Source organism: Perissodus microlepis, chromosome 1 (genome assembly GCF_051167445.1).
Source record: "Perissodus microlepis isolate ML-2025 ecotype Zambia chromosome 1, ASM5116744v1, whole genome shotgun sequence".
In the NCBI taxonomy this organism is placed as follows: domain Eukaryota; kingdom Metazoa; phylum Chordata; class Actinopteri; order Cichliformes; family Cichlidae; genus Perissodus; species Perissodus microlepis.
This window is the reverse complement of record NC_140461.1, coordinates 33889791-33904705: the sequence shown is the minus strand read 5'-3', so window position 1 is coordinate 33904705 and position 14915 is coordinate 33889791. Positions and strand designations below refer to the sequence as shown.

At 40.7% G+C, this 14915-nt stretch overlaps 1 protein-coding gene and 1 pseudogene across 1 annotated transcript; one reads left to right on the top strand and one right to left on the bottom strand.

Annotated features, from left to right (window-relative positions):
* Positions 1 to 893: 893 nt before the first annotated feature.
* LOC146394135 (forkhead box protein N5-like) lies at positions 894 to 3413 on the bottom strand (annotated as a pseudogene).
* A 303-nt stretch (positions 3414 to 3716) lies between these two features.
* LOC146394134 (uncharacterized) lies at positions 3717 to 4537 on the top strand. The gene is given in 2 exon segments (XM_084924121.1): positions 3717 to 4007; positions 4067 to 4537. Coding segments are annotated over 2 exon segments (762 nt in total).
* Positions 4538 to 14915: the final 10378 nt, after the last annotated feature.

The window sequence follows — 14915 nt, the reverse complement described above, 5'->3', positions numbered from 1 at the left end:
ACTGTTGTCAAATGAAGGAAAGATTTACATAAAGACAAAACATCTTGCAAAAGAAAACAGGCAAGTTGAATTTAAATTAAAAATAGTCTTTGTGTCATCAGCTGTGGGATTGAGTTGAAAATTATGATTAGACATTTCTCTGAAAATTGGATCTTGAGGAAAAAAAATACATTACATGTACCTGTGAAATAAAAATCCAGAAAGCCAATCTGGGAAAAAGACAAGCCATTGGAAGCAGTGGGATCATCAGTTCAATGATTTGCTGGGAAGCCTTTTGGGCATTATACTCAGAATGAATAAGTAACCCTAACTTAGTTATCATAAGTGAGCTTTACTTAGTTTTTTTTTTTTTTTTTTTTTGAGGCAATGAGTCTGCATAATTTGTTTAACTTCTGGGAACTATTTAGATTTTACAGTGTACCACTTATAAGTACCACTCATCTAAAGTAGCCTGTTTCAGCTGGCTACTGCACACTGCAGTCTTTGATCAAGGGTGATTGTCAGCAGTTTAACCTCTCTCCATTTGTGTGTGTATGAGCTTTGGGGAAGACAAATTATTTGTAAGAAGATGGATTCATAAATTTAGATAATGAACAGTGCAGAAGATGGATCTTTTATAGTATATGTTTTATTATGCTAGTGTTTAAATGCACATTTCCCCCTTTAACTGAAATCACATAGGAAATAAACACTGACTCATATCTGGAACAAAACGCAGTTATTTGTTGCAAACCAACAGCACCTCAGTTAATTAAACTGAATTCTACACTTCAAAATGAGTTTTATTACAAAGCATTTTCTTTAAAATAATTAATATTTGGTACCAAATTGAATTCCTTGTAAATATCTTACCAGTTCTAACAGTAAACTGGAGTTATGAGTCAATTCATTCCTCATATTAAGGTTGCATTCCATTTACCTGGGTGGGGCATGCTCTTCTCCAGCTGCTTTAAGGATTCTCCTGCCAACGTGTGGCTCTCATCCTCAAGCTGCCATTGGCCATCTAAAGTAACGTGGCCAAAAACATGACTTCCTCTTGCCATCTCTGCACAGCTGGTTGCATGTTTTGCGGAAACTGCTGTTGAAGCACAAGTTTGTTGGATGGTGTTCTTCCAGCCACCTGGAGCCGTCTGAAAAAATGGGAAGTGCTCTCTGGGAAAGTATTAAACATCAGAAAAGCTAATACCTCAGAGACAGTGCAGCAGTTTTATCCAATGTAAACATCTTTTTGGAATGAAAAGGGACCCATCTGACATTTTGAAAGACCTAATCATTCCTGATAGTAGTGAAGGAACCTCATGGGCAATTAGACAATCAAATCCTAACCTGGTGAAATTGTAAATCTGCTTTGAGGCTCCCAGTATGGCTGCTCTTGAGTGCCAAGGCAATGAGGATGCAGTAATTCACTGGTGGATGAGGCCAGCAGCCTGGCTTAAGAGGCTTATTGTCCTGAAAATTTTAAACACTTTCTGATTTTAATTCATCATTTGGACAAAAGCCTGTCTGAGGAAAAAAGGTTCTTGAGGACTTTTCAAAAAGGCGAGTTTTGGTCCAGGTCCAAAGTTAGTGTTCCCACCCTGGGCTTTATGGTCCTTGCCTTACTTCTGCTCTTGATGGGTTGACAGGAGACGACATCATTCTTGACCTAATCGTCAGTGATGATCAGATTATTGACAGTAACATCAACAAATACAGGTTGTGTCAATCATTACTAACTAGTCTTCTAGCATTGCATATAGAAAATTATAAAATTTTAAAAAATCCTTCAGTATTCAAAATGTGTATTTGACTTTGTGTAAAAGATGTATGTAGAGACTGAAGTCACTTATTGATTACCTACAGCAAACAATGAATGACTGGGGGCCTGTGTTTGACTTGTGACCGATGTTTATTGGTCAAACATGGTTTGGTCTTTAATGAATGCCTTGGGATATCCCATGAATACCAGTTGTAAGTGTTTAAACCTACAATATTATCTGATAAAGTCACATGTTAAATCCAGAAAATAAATGTTCATTGAGACTCTGCACAAACACCCAATCCTCTAACAAAGTAACCTAAAGGTTGCTGCTGCAAACAGATATGGGTGGTACATAATAGTGTGGCTGTGAGCAGTTAGTGTGTACTGTGTACTCAGAGGAAGAGGAAACTGATTTCAGCAGCTCCTCCTGGAGAGGAGCATCATGGGAGGAAAACACATGAAGCTCTGCTGTCAGGGGACATCAGGTCTCCAGGAGCAGAGTTTAGCTTTTTATTTTTACACACAAGGCTGCACGTCAGCTTTAATCTCTTTGTACTGGATCGAGCAGACAATGCTGGGATTCCCCAGCAGCCACAAGCTTGGTTTCACAAACGTATCTGATGGACAGAAATATTCAGTTTGCTACAGTGATTACTTTAGAATCATTTCTCCAACACATGAAGCCAGACGAATAAAGTCAAAGGCAAAAGTGTCGTGTGATTGCTTCTTTTCCAGAAAAGAAAACAACTAAATTCTTTGTAACAATTTCCCTCCTTTCACAGTGACTGCATACAAAAAAAAAGTATATTAGAAAGCATAGCGGCAGTACAAAGTTTTGACAAGCAGGCATCTATTTTGTTTGTCTGCTACTGTGCACTGGCACGATAATGTATATATTTGCACCTCCCTCTCCCCCTTAAGAAAGGCAAACTAGAGGTAGTTTGCCTCTAGGTTTCCAAAGCTATTCACGCAACACTCAAGCACAAACACACACTGCACTGTAGTGGCAAACACACAAAGCTCACTAAATAATTTCAATATGGTGATGGAACTATATCCTTTTGTACTGGAAAAAAGGGAAAACTAAAAGGATTTAAATAAAATAAAATCACACACATCAGTGTCTAAAGCAATACAATGTGCCTCCCAAACTGGCCTGTTGAGGTATAAACTGACTATTTCCATTTCTTTAAAAAGATTACACATGCCACCTTTTTAAAGGCAAACTAAGAAAAACTGAGAGTGATTGTAAGTAGACCTTTACTGCTAAGTTATGGGGGTGGGATTCAAGGCAGGCTCACCTGATGTTTTATCGTACCAAATAAATGTATCTTCTCTTTTCGAGGTTCTTACAAAAGGCCTCTGGACCACATACTGATCATTCACTTTGTCATCTGTCAGAGACAGACAAACACACTGACGCATGCACAATGAGAAAATACACACTGTCTTACCTTCAGATTGATTCACTGCTTCAGAACGAGTCAAAAACTGCTCATCCATATGACAAAATAAAGAGCAAACACTACTGGCAAAAATAAAATCAATCACCATGATATAACTGGTTAGTGGTTGTAGCCAGTTTCAGCTCCTATTCCATGTCCCAGTCAGTCAGACTGACAGAGCAGTGCAGGTCAAAGAGTTGTGCTTTGGTTTTAAGCTGTAAGGTCATAGCTGAATGCATTTCAATGGTTTGATTCCTCTCAGTCCAATGGGAAGCTGCAGACTGTCTATACAGCAGCTGGAGCTAAACAGCCAGATTGGACACAATTAATCTTAATAGAATGTAGCCTGTGATGATTGGACACATTTAGGTCTACAGTTAACATTAATTTTCATTTAGGTGTACAAACTGAAAGTAACGACATCTTCCAGATGGTCTAGGTTTTATAGGTATAAAAGTAATTCTTTCACATTCTTAGAGCATCGCCACCACGACCTAAGGAGCACCGACACATTGAGCTAAGGATCCCCGATGCCTCGACCTAAGGAACTCAGGATGACATTGGCATCAAACATGACACCCAGCCAGGACATAGCCCATGCCGCTGCCGCTCTAGGTATGTCTACAGGAGTATGCAGTCGGGGTCCTCAACGTAAAAAGCAACGCAGTGAAAACACCGTAGATGAGACTGTATTTAAGTTAGAATATCGAGGCGCCGAAGGGTATGTGTATGCCATTAAATATACCAATGGAGCAGTTGTGCTTAGTGTAGATTGTTTTGAGGGATTGTTTTGGGGGGAACCCCGAGTCATGTCATGCCAGGTCTCTCTTGAAAATGAGATTTTTAATCTCAATGAGATTTTTTACCTGGATAAATAAAGGACTAATAATAAAATAAAAACTGGAAGCTCTTCCGCATTGTAGTGTGTGCAGACCTGGACAATGTAGGCTTCCCAGAGCTGCTGTATGTTTCCCAGTGGAACAGCCCATTAGGCCCTGAGCTTTACAGGGTTGAGGCTGATCCTTTCCCTGACGACTTTATTTTTCTCAGTGTATGTGATGACAGGGATAGTCTTATTGCTTCCAGAGGGCTTGAAAACTGGAGGTTAAATCCTTACCCTCTAAACCTTGAAGAGCACACAAGATGGTTTAAGGACTTGTTTTTTATACAGTGGAGCGACTGGAGAGGTTTGTCGCGTCTGTTTAGCCAGATTGATGACGCGATCAAGAGGGACAGACTCAACACTGCATACGAGGGTATTAGAAAACGCCTTGTTTTTGATGATCTGGCGAAGAGTGGTTTGCCTGCTACCCTGTGCAAACCTAAAATCATAAGACCTTCCAACAACTAAACAATGAACTGGTAGGTTTAATGTGTGGGTGTGTGCGCTTGTGTGTGTATCTATGCGAAAAATTAAGAGCTTTTGGTTTTCATTTTACAGAGCACGACATGCAGTCGTGGGACCTCTCAGAGTCACCACCACCAGCGCTGCTAATCCAGACCCCCCAGTCTCCCCCACCCTCTCCACAATGCTCGCAGGACCCCACCGTGTCAGACCTGTGTGAGGAAACAGTAATCGACATCAAGCTCGCTACTCTCCACCTGCTGATGTTGGCGCTGACAGCTGCCAACTCCCGGAAATATGAAGATGTCATACCAGATCTCACACAAGCATATAACAATGCTTTATCACAGCTCTATCCAAATGGCTCTGGCAGAGGTGAATAAGGATAATGAGAAGTCAGTCTTTAACGCGCTGTACAAAATGAGGCCTCAGAGGGAACTGCGCTTTAAATTTAATATTGGTGACACTGTACGAATATCAAAACTGAGAGGAGTGTTTCGAAAAGGATACGAGCAGAGCTACACTGATGAGATTTTCACAGTCAATGAGCGTATAGGGAGACAGCCCCCAGTGTACAGACTAGTGGATCTAGCAGGAGAGGTATTGAAAGGGACATTTTATGAGCCTGAGATACAACGTGTGGTTGTTGATGAAAACAAAACATTTAAAATTGAAAACATATTGGCTAGAAAAAAAGTGAGTCGGAAAAAGCAGGTGCTAGTGAAATGGCTAGGATGGTCCACCAGCTTTAATTCGTGGATTCCAGAAAAAGACATAGTTGAGGAATAATTAACTCAAATGACGCAGCTCTACACACATTCATTCAGCACTGAGCAAAGACTGAGGAAGCATGAATAAAAAGAACAACAAAGGCTTTTATGTAAGCATCTTCTTGAATGCTTTGGCACATGCTTACCCGGGCAATAAGATATCTAATTTTAGAACAAAGCTAGCAAAATCTATTGTTTTGAATCAGCCGTATGAGGTTGCTGTTATAGAGATACAGTACCCACGCATATGGCTGTCTTTTCCACAATCAGATTCTAGAGTGGAAATTTATGACACAGTCAAAGATGAAACCATAGCCGTAACCACGATTGAGCTGTCTGTGTGTCATTATGCATTTGTTGAACAGATAATAAAAGAATTTAATTTTAAATGTCAGCAGCACCAAGCCACAGGCGACATTAAAATGCAATACAACGCAGTTAGTAACCATGCCTGTGTTATGGGGCCTAGGGGGACCATTCTCACATTTAGAGGGACATTGGCAGAAATCCTAGGATTCAAAACAGGAGACCCGTTTGTACTTCATTATAAAAACACATACCCGCAGACATATACGGTGGAAAATATAACATCTTTATTTATGTAGATATCGTTGATTATCAGCTTGTGGGCGACGCCCACGCACGGCTATTAAGGGCTACAAATATTACAGACGATGATTTGACAGCCCGCACTGCACACATGTGTCAAAGACATTAATCGACGGCATAGAAATTGATTTGAAAGACGACCAAAATCAACACATACACTTTCGATACTGCAAGCTGTCAAGCTCCACTTCCGACCGATAACCCAGCATTTTTTTAAAAAAAGGATGGCCATCTACAACACAGATGAAGCAAAATATGTAAAATACTACGTATCGCAGGCTGGTGGAGAGCTCAGAGGGTATATCGGGTCCAGCGCGCAATATGGGTCAGGTCTGGGGGGCTTGTTCCGCAGTTTGTTTAGATTTGCTGTACCGTTGTTTAAAAAAGGAGTCAGCATAGTCAAACCCCACCTAAAAACAACCGCGTCAGGCATAGTGTCTGATGTCATATCCAACATAACCAGACCCTCAACCACTAAGCAGGATGGTAACGGCTTGTACGTGTATACGCCCAAGCCTTCTATGACCCCACATTCACATTCTCCAGAATGACTGTGTAACAGTCATTCTGGAGAATGTGTAAAAACAGAGCTGGACCTGTTTACTGTTCCCTACACACAAACGAGCATTGAGAAAAGTACATTTATCAAAATCCCACCTGTATCTGCAATCACTGATGGAGGGCCGATCGAGTTTTACATCTCATCGTCCCGAGAAAATTACCTGGATCTAAATGACTCATATATCTATACCCGTGTAAGAATCACAAACGCTGATGGTACAAACTTAGCTAGGGACGCTGACGTAGGTTTTGTTAATTATCCCGGCTGTACCTTATTTTCCCAAGTCGATATAAATTTGGGGGATAGGTTGATAAACCAATCATCCAACACGTATCCATACAGAGGCATAATACAATGCCTTATCAATTATAATAAGGAGACTTCAGACACACAGTTCAGCACGGGGTTATTCTGTAAGGATACATCATCGCACATGAATGACACATCTATAGAAGGAGAGCAAATAGCAGTATTGTTGAATTGATTGCACCAGTACATGCAGACCTGTTGATGGGTCTGTCTAGCACAGGCCCACCGCTGGAACGAGACAATTCTACTACACAGCAAAGCAAGAAACAAGTAGGCGAAGTGGCCAACTGGAGCCAAGTGTCGTTCCGCCCACTTGACCTCCGTCAGACTCTCAGCCAGGTTCCCCGTAGTACTCCTTTTATTGTGGTTACATGAATATGCATAGGTTCATTAACATATGACGTCTTCCATAGGTATACATGTGGACAAAGAATACCTTGTCTGTGTGTCGTGTAGGTATGTGTGTGTGTGTGTGTGTGTGTGGGGGGGGGGGGGGGGGGGGGGGGGATAAGGGAGGAAGAATAGAGGAGAGTCAAGATGTGACCCTGTGAAGACTCCCCAAAGCTGGTGCCAGGAGTCTAGCGGTCCATCTAAACAAATTGCTCTTACACTCAAACAGATATACGTGTGTTTGCTATACCATATATCAGCAAGAGATGATACGACCTCTCTCGTGATCCTAGGAGGTGTCTGATCTATGCCAGAATACTGAGACATTCTTTCAATCTACAAATTAATATATACTTCTAAGCATATAGAAATATAAATTTCTAAGCATAAATGACAATCCAACAATATAACCCTAACACCTGTTTTTTCAAGAAAATCTATTACTTAATGGAATCGATCTGTCGCTGAAATTTGTGCGCTCTAAAGACAAATTTGCTATCATGACTGGGGCTGACACAGCCTACAGAGGTAAAATTGTCTCGGCTAGCTTGTTCGTGAAAAAAGTCACCGTCTCACCCAGCGTTAGGTTAGCGCACGGCAAGGCACTGAAGCATGTAAACGCAAAATACACAGTAGACAGAGAATCTTTAAAGACCTTCTCCATACCTGCAGGGGCTAGAATATCAACTAATGACAATTTATTTATGGGCAGGATACCTAAATTTCTCATCATTGCATTCACCGACAATGAAGCATACACTGGAACCTACCGGCGTAATTCATTTAATTTTGAAAACTGTGATATAGAATTTATGTCTTTATATGCCGATAGTCATGCTTATCTCGTTAAACCATTCCAGCCAAATCTCCAGAGAAAACACTATACCAGAGAATTTTACCAACTGATACAAACCACAGGAAGACATTTAAAGGACAGACCCTTGGCCATAACACTTGACTACTTTGGTAACGGCTACACTTTATTCTGTTTCAATCTGGAAGCTGACGAAGGACATTCAGGGAATGTGTCGTTAATTAAAACTGGGAATGTGAGGTTGGAAACCCGTTTCAGAAATCCACTACCCCGATTAAGACTGAATTACTTAAAAACAAAAACATGGCTGATGCCTATCTCCAGCTTTCAACGGGTGAGAGGCTGGGTACACCCTGGACAGTCAATCACAAGGCAACATAGAGACAGACAGGATAAACAACCATGCACGCACACACTGAAACTTAAGGACAATTTAGAGCAGGGGTGTCAAACTCAAATACACAGTGGGCCAAAATTCAAAACTGGAACAAAGTCGCGGGCTAACGTTAATATTTATTGAAATATATTTATTCCTCCAGATATAAGAATGAATCTTTTCTTATGGACTCAAACACGTTTTGCTGAAAAACTGAATATGGAACAAGCAAAGCTTAATACTAAACAATATATATATTAGCTGTATAATACCAGTAGGCCAGCTCTAATAGTAATTTGGTATGGCTTCGTGGGCCAGAGTTTGACACCTATGATTTAGAGAGACTAATTAACCTAACAGTCATGTTTTCTGACTGTGGGAGGAAGCCGGAGTACCCGGGGGGAACCCACACATGCACAGGGAGAACATGCAAGCTCCATGCATAAAGACCCTGGGCTGGGATTCGAACCCAGTACCTTCTTGCTACCTACTGCAGCCCTCCATAATTACATATTTGTGAAAAAAGTCAAATAACATAGGTCATTCAAAGTGTCCAGCAGAGGTCTCAGCTTGGAACCAGCAGCTCCTCCTTTGGCACGCATAAGCTGCAAAAGACCTGGTGTGTACTCATCAAGTTTCAGCATGAATGTCTCCGCCAAGGAAACTGTGGTGATGCGTCTGAACTCTTCGATGAGCTAAGAAGTAAGGGGACAAAAAAAATGAAATTTGAAATGACAGACCAGATCTCATAGTTATAACATTAATGTTTTTTGGTGGGAAGGAAAAATTATCAGACATACTCACCTGACCCTCAGTGAATAATGCTGGCCATGTTTCTTTTAACTCACCCACAGAGGGGCAGAGGCTGACCACTTCAACTCTTCGGCTAGAGAACGTTTTATTAATTTTATCTGCAATTATCTTTGCGTTGTTTTTCTTCGTTATTTCATAAATTAATTCAAGCCTCTCTTTCTCCAGTGTCTCTTGGGTTTCTCCAGTAGGATGCGGAGGGAAATAATTAACCTCTGCTTTTTTTTTTTGGCTTTTTTACATTCTTTGATGGCACTGCATCAGCTGGATGCTTCCTTTTTAAGGCATTAATTTCCGGGGAAGAAAATTTTCGAGATCTTAGCTTGGCCCGGTAATTCCAGTGTCGTGATATGAGTTGTTTGCCTCAGCGAGGATTAGTTGTATGTTTCGGGAAAACTCCGGTACTTGAAATGGCACTGGCCATGCAGCAGGGCGACATGAATCAGGGAGAATGATGGTGTCACTGGAACTTGCCGATGTGCAGTCGGACACCTGTGAGGATGCATCATGATTGGCAGGGCAGATGTCCGTTTCAGTAGTACTTGCAGGATGGGTGCTCACTGAAGTCGAAGAGTTCAATGTAGACAATGATCCTGATTCACATACTGGTTGTAAGTCAAGGGTGATTTTTGGCTCTTTAAGGATCACTTTAACAGTGGCCTTGTCATACAAGTCAGCAGTCGAGATGACACTGAAAAACTGATTGTCAAAGTCTTTGTCTTGGTATAGCAGTACAAATTCCCCACGCAACTGGAAAATTTCAGTAATTATGGAAACACTGTATTAGGAATTCCTGTTGGAAGTGTCAATTTTTGAACGCTGTGTTCTTCTAAAATGACTCTTAACTGGACTGCCATTGTTGTTTGGTTTGTGTTTCCTCAGCTGTAGAGACAGAGAAAGAAAAGAAATTGAGACAGGTTATTAAGAGTTGATAAGCTTACTTGCATATATTTTCTTCATTATTATTCTGCCAGAGAAATAAAAGCAGAGATTTAGTTCAGTAGAATTTTGAATAAATAATTTTTGATTGTCATTTTAAGAAGAGGGAGATAAGGGAAGAAGAATAGAGGAGAGTTAAGTATGCATCACATGTTTCCACTTTCTTTTTCAATGTTATATGTATTGTGCCTGTTAAATAAACATTACAATAAACAAATAAGACAGGATGCCTGCGCATATAGTTGTTGGTAAAACAATATATTTTTTTTCAATAATTTCAATAAGTGCACAAACATTTGATATAACGGAAATAATCAACCCATTACACTTACTCTGATGTGCAAATGAAGTGTTTAAGGGACACCATACGGCCATCTGCTGTATTGTATTCAGCCATGGGGTATGTTTATTTCAGTTCAGAATGTTTAAGGATTTCTGTCTCTCCTGTGTGCTATACTTTGAAACTCCTCAGGTGTTCACAGTAACAGCCTCTAAGCAACTTCAGAACAAAGACGGGAGTTTTGTGCAAAATGATTATTTGATGGATTTCTGCAAAGTCAGGTAGGCCTCCTGTTGAGCCAAATGGCAGCATCATGCCAATATTATAGTCTGTGCCTAAAATGGTTGCTTTATTTGTCAGCGGGGTGGCTGTGGCTCAGGTGGTAGAGCAGATCAGCTACAGATCGGAAGGTCGGTGGTTCGATCCTTGGCTTCCCCAGTCTGCATGTCAAGTATCCTTGGGCAGATACTAACCCCAAATTGCCCTCCGATGCGTTCATCGGAGTGTGAATGCGTGTGAATGCAGGTTAGTTTGCACTTGTGTATAGAAGTGCTTGTACGAGTGGGTGTGAATGGGTGAATGAGGCATGTTGTATACAGCGCTTTGAGTACTCTGGGAGAGTAGAAAAGCGCTATATAAGAATCAGACCATTTACCATGTTCACAAAGTCTTCCCTGGGGAATTTCCTTGCAAAGGACTCTTTAATGCTGTCTTTTAGAACATCGACTGCCACTTGAGTCTTCTGGGACACTGACAGTGCTGGCCTTTGGTGGTTGTAATTGTGGGTATGATACGCAATCATCGATTGGTGTTTTCTTACCATTGTCATGAGGATGTTTCTAAAACACCCAGTCTGCCTCACAATCCTTTTAACCCTTTAAGACCTACCATAGAACCAAGTCTGCCAGAGCTTATATTATATTTTTACATGTTGTAGTGACATTTTTGGGAGCATTTCAAGTTGCTATACATCAATACAACCATTATAGCCCAAATTTTAATAATATGTATGCATTAAGTGCATAGTAATTACATCAATTTCAAAAACGTGCAATAAACTACAAAAAAATTTAAAATCATTTTTGTCTTTTAACATATATTTCTAGTTAGAGAAATTTAAGAGGCTTATCCATTAAAACTACAAATACGAAAAAGTTGCACAAAATAGTTTCCCATCACAGGAAATTTATTTTGAGTGTCTTTATAGTTTTATTTTTGAAATACACCAATTTTTATACACTGCAGGAAAAACGAAAATAAATATTATGATGCAAATTTGCAAAAAACCAGCATATGTATCAAAATAAACTATTTCCAGCAGTGCAATATGAGTCCTGAGCATCCCAGAAACGACACAGAAAGTCATAAAGTCAAACATAACTTTTAAAAACACCAGTATAGGCTCATAAGGCCCTGAAGGCAAAAAAACTACATTTCCGCAAAATGACGTCACTTCCGGTTTCGGGCAGGTCATGGCGGACATGCGATAGTTCGCGCTGATGGACACAGTGTTGCCAACTTAGCGACTTTGTCGCTATATTTAGCGAGTTTTCAGGCAAATGAATCAGGCATGAGCGAAGCCGCTGCTCCCGCACTGACTGTAACGCAGTCAGTTCTTCCTTTAGTGTTATGCTGTTTTGTGGATCACAAGGTTTAAAACTACTTATAAACACACACTCTCACACACAAAGTAACTCCACCAGAGTGCCTATTTCGGGTCACTTTTGCCGGTCCAGCCCCGGATAAAGGAGCAGGGTTGGAATTGTGACATTAAAAACAATAATTGCTAAAAGAAATTTAATTTGCAGTTCTAAATAAATTCTAACTGCATTTAGGACGTTTTTTACTCACGTTATGTCTCTTCCACGATGTTATTTCTCTCTCCAACAGCATAGGTTACAATTATATTAGCATGACCAATTATGCAAATTGGGCGATGACGTCATTTGGCGACTTCTAGCGACTTCTAGGACAGCCAATAGCGATTTTCCTTACTGAGGAGTTGGCAACACTGGATGGACATAGGAAGTGTTACAAACAGCTGATTGGATCGGCAAAGCGTGTTTCTGGAATATTATGTTTTTGTTGCTGCAAGTGCTTTTTTATGCAGTTTTTGCAAAGCTATATGTGTAAGGAAACCGTAACCTAGGACAAGCTGATGACATAAGATGTATGTACAACTCCTCCGGTTTCATATGCAAAAAAAAATTATTGCGCTAGCTTACGTGGTTGCAGATCTACTGGGATTTAAAAATAGTTACGCAAAACGGAGCGTGCCTGCTCTGACACCTGTGAGGATGCATCATGATTGGCAGGGCAGATGTCCGTTTCAGATCTGCTCCTTGATCAAGTGACATTTGTCCGGATTTTTGGCACGAGTGGCGATCAGCACCGCAGCTGGATGGCCCAATTTACATACCCAGCACAGCTGATACTCACCAGAATAATTTACTAAAATTATATGGACTCCTGTTCAGTCCAGTTCAGTCTGTTAATGTTGATAATCGTTTCAAACGGACGTTAATAGATGTTTTGCTAAGCCTAATAACAAACTTGAAATGTACCCGTCCCATTTTCCCCTTTATTGTTTTTTTTCTCTGTACTGTAAATCTTCTGTCTAAGAAGAAATCTGAGGCTGCTGTTCTGAGAATGAGCTACCAAAGCTTTTTCTGAATAAATCAATAAAGATCCATTTATGGAAAGCAGTGATGAAGGCATTTTGTCTTTAATTATATTCAACAATATAACACATTTGACCACTTTTAAGTGATTTTTCTAACTTTAATACACTAAAGTTAAGGTTATATACCTAATTTCTAGTAAGTGGCCCAGCCCCTCCTATATTTTTATGTATGTGGCCCTCAGTGACAAAAGTTTGGACACCCCTGCTGTAAAGGATACACCGGGGGTGGGGACGTGGGTGGGTGCGTCAGCCCTAGAACTGGTGAAGTGAAGTGAAGTGAGTCTCTGCTTGTAAAGGACACACGTGAGGATCTGAAAAAGAGGGCAAATAGTGAGTGTCCACATACACAGATTCTTCCTGCAACAAAAATAAGAAAATATATTACACAAAATACATTTTCAGACATGTACCTGTACCATGTAAGAGATAAGATAAGAAGATAAGATAAGACTTTATTGATCTCACGACGGGGAAATTTTTTGCGTTACCTCAGCTCAGGTACAGATATCAGAAGGAAATACAAAAATACAAATAAGTACAATCAATGAAAAAAAGTAAGACAATACAGTATATACAATGGTAGCATACACAGTATGTGATTATGGATATGGTTGGAAATATGCAAGACATAAACTATATAGCTTGACATAACTATTGTACCGCTACTATTCCTATGTATAGACATGTACACACACACATGTACACACTAAATATACATATGTATACATATACATACATATATCAGAATCAGAATCAGAATCGTGTTTATTGGCCAAGTATATGTGCAGACACATACAAGGAATTTGGTTCCGGTAGATGGAGGCTCTCAAGCACAGCAATGTAAAACACACACACACACACACACACACACACACACACACACACGTGTGTCTATATATACATTACACATGCATACACATACATACACAAAGCTGTGTAAGCCAACTATAAATAACCAATCTAAACTTATATACATAGAATACAGAAATGAAGTGGAATCAATACTACAGAATGTACATAAGGTGCAGTTGCAGTCTGGCAGTGGGAGCAGTATGACAGGTCAACTGTTTAGAAGGGAGATGGCGAGGGGAAAGAAACTGTTCCTATGTCGGGTGGTCCTGGTCTGGAGGCTTCTGTACACTGTATATATCTGCACATGTTCATACACATGGAAGGTCCATTATGCATGAAGTGGTGAGTCATGACATCGTGATTGAGGAGTTATAGAGTCTAACTGCTGTTGGGATGAATGATCTGCGAAAGTGCTCCTTCCTGCAGCGAGGGTGTTTCAGTCTCTGACTAAAGGAGCTGCTCAGCACACTCACATACTCATGCAGTGGGTGATGTGGGTTGTTCATGATGGATGTCAGCTTTACTAACATCCTCCTCTCGCCAACCACCTCCACAGACTCCAGGGGACATCCCAGCACGGAGCTAGACCTCTGCGACAGTTTGTCAATCCTGCTCCTGTCCCTGTCCGTACATCCACTCCCCCAGCAGGCCACTGCAAAGAAAAGGGCAGATGCTACCACAGTGTCATAGAATGTCCTTAATAAAGTCCTGCAGACCTCAGTCTCCTCAGCAGGTGGAGTCGACTCTGGCCCTTCTTATACAGGATGTCTGTATTTGTAGTCCAGTCCAGTTTATTGTTGAGGTGAACACCCAGGTACTTATAAGTGTCCACTATCTCAATGTCTTTCACTTGGATGTTCACCAGTGTTGTAGGGGGTGACTTCCTCCTGAAGTCTATGATCATCTCTTTTGTCTTGCCAGCGTTGATTTGGAGTACGTTGGTCTCACACCAGCCAACAAAGTCACTGATGACCCCCGTGTATTCCTGAT